General features: G+C 38.4%; 1 protein-coding gene across 1 annotated transcript; it reads right to left on the bottom strand.

Moving 5' to 3' along the window:
• Window positions 1-310: 310 nt before the first annotated feature.
• On the bottom strand, window positions 311-946 carry LOC101443492 (S-adenosylmethionine decarboxylase proenzyme 1-like). The gene has a single exon (XM_004458612.1). The coding sequence runs from the start codon at window positions 944-946 to the stop codon at window positions 311-313; it is 636 nt and encodes a 211-aa protein (XP_004458669.1).
• Between the last annotated feature and the right edge of the window lie 370 nt (window positions 947-1,316).

The raw sequence follows: 1,316 nt of genomic DNA, 5'->3' as shown, positions 1-1,316 counted from the left end.
GAAGTTAGGGATTGGTTATGGTTGCTACTGACGTGTAGGGTGGGTTTCAGTTTCCCTGCTTTGCGCCTGCGCACTGCCTTATCAGTCTGGGCAGTGGCGGGAAGACGGAGAACAAAGGCCTGAAAGGGAAGAAGAATAAGGAAGTGACAGGGCAGATTTGGATTCTGCCATGTTGTGGGACCTGGCATATTGTGAGGAGCTAATTATAGTTTGCTCAAATGAGAGGGTTGGCTCTTCTCTGGCAGCTGTGCTACTGACTCTCGCTGAGGTCGGCATACATTCTTTTTATCGCTCCCAACAGCCCCCAGTATCAATATCTAGAAAGTGGCCACCACCTTCGTCTATGTGTGTTCTCTTTTTTCATTTTTTCTTCATTTTTCTTAATCAACTCTGCTGTTTGTTGCTGATTCTTAGCAAAGCTGGTAAAAACAAAGTTATAATCATTGAACATAGCACTCTGGCAATCAAAACGTTTGAAATCTTCTATCTTCTGGGGTGAAGAAAACACTGTGCAACATTTAGAACTCTGATTTACAAACAATGTGGTCATGAATTTTCCAGGCCTGAAGACTTCCACAACTTTCCTGATCAAGTCATCATAGGAGGTCAGACTTAAGTTTGTTTCAAAGCTAACATAAGAAAATTCTGGTTCTGGAGTGATGTGAATGGTCCAATAAGTTCCATCCAATTTCATTCCATTCATTGAATACCCACAAGGATTTAACAGTGTGGCATTAATGACAGAACTTGGTATCAGGTCATGAATTCCACTCTCATGAGTGACATTCTTTGCAGTAACATCATCTTTCATGTACAACTGGTCCATAACTGCTGGGTCAAGCTCACTCATCAGAATTTCCAGGGTTTGATCTGGCTGACTGATTACACGAGTCTCTGGGAAATCCATAGTATGCAAGTACCCACTGTCAGAATTTACCCATCCCATATAATATGGTCTGAGGGGGAGACCCAGATTTTTGTTTTCTTTTCTTTTGCTTGTATGTTTTTTCTTGTCCTCTTCCTTGTTTTCATACCTTCATCTCCTGTTTTCCTTTTCTTTCTTCTCTTCCCATTTCTGTTGTCTTTTTTCCTTTTCTTTCTTTTTCCTTCCTTTTAATCTTTCATTTATTATGTTATGTTTTTTTCTCTTTCCCTTTTTATTCTTTCTTTCTTTCTTTCTTTCTTTCTTTCTTTCTTTCTTTCTTTCTTTCTTTCTTTCTTTCTTTCTTTCTTTCTTTCTTTCTTTCTTTCTTTCTTTCTTTCTTTCTTTCTTTCTTTCTTTCTTTCTTTCTTTCTTTCATTTTTCTTCTATTCTT

The sequence above is a fragment of the Dasypus novemcinctus genome, chromosome 5 (assembly GCF_030445035.2).
Source record: "Dasypus novemcinctus isolate mDasNov1 chromosome 5, mDasNov1.1.hap2, whole genome shotgun sequence".
Taxonomy (NCBI): Eukaryota; Metazoa; Chordata; class Mammalia; order Cingulata; family Dasypodidae; genus Dasypus; species Dasypus novemcinctus.
Note: the sequence above shows the minus strand (reverse complement) of the source record. Positions and strands in the feature narration are given on the sequence as shown.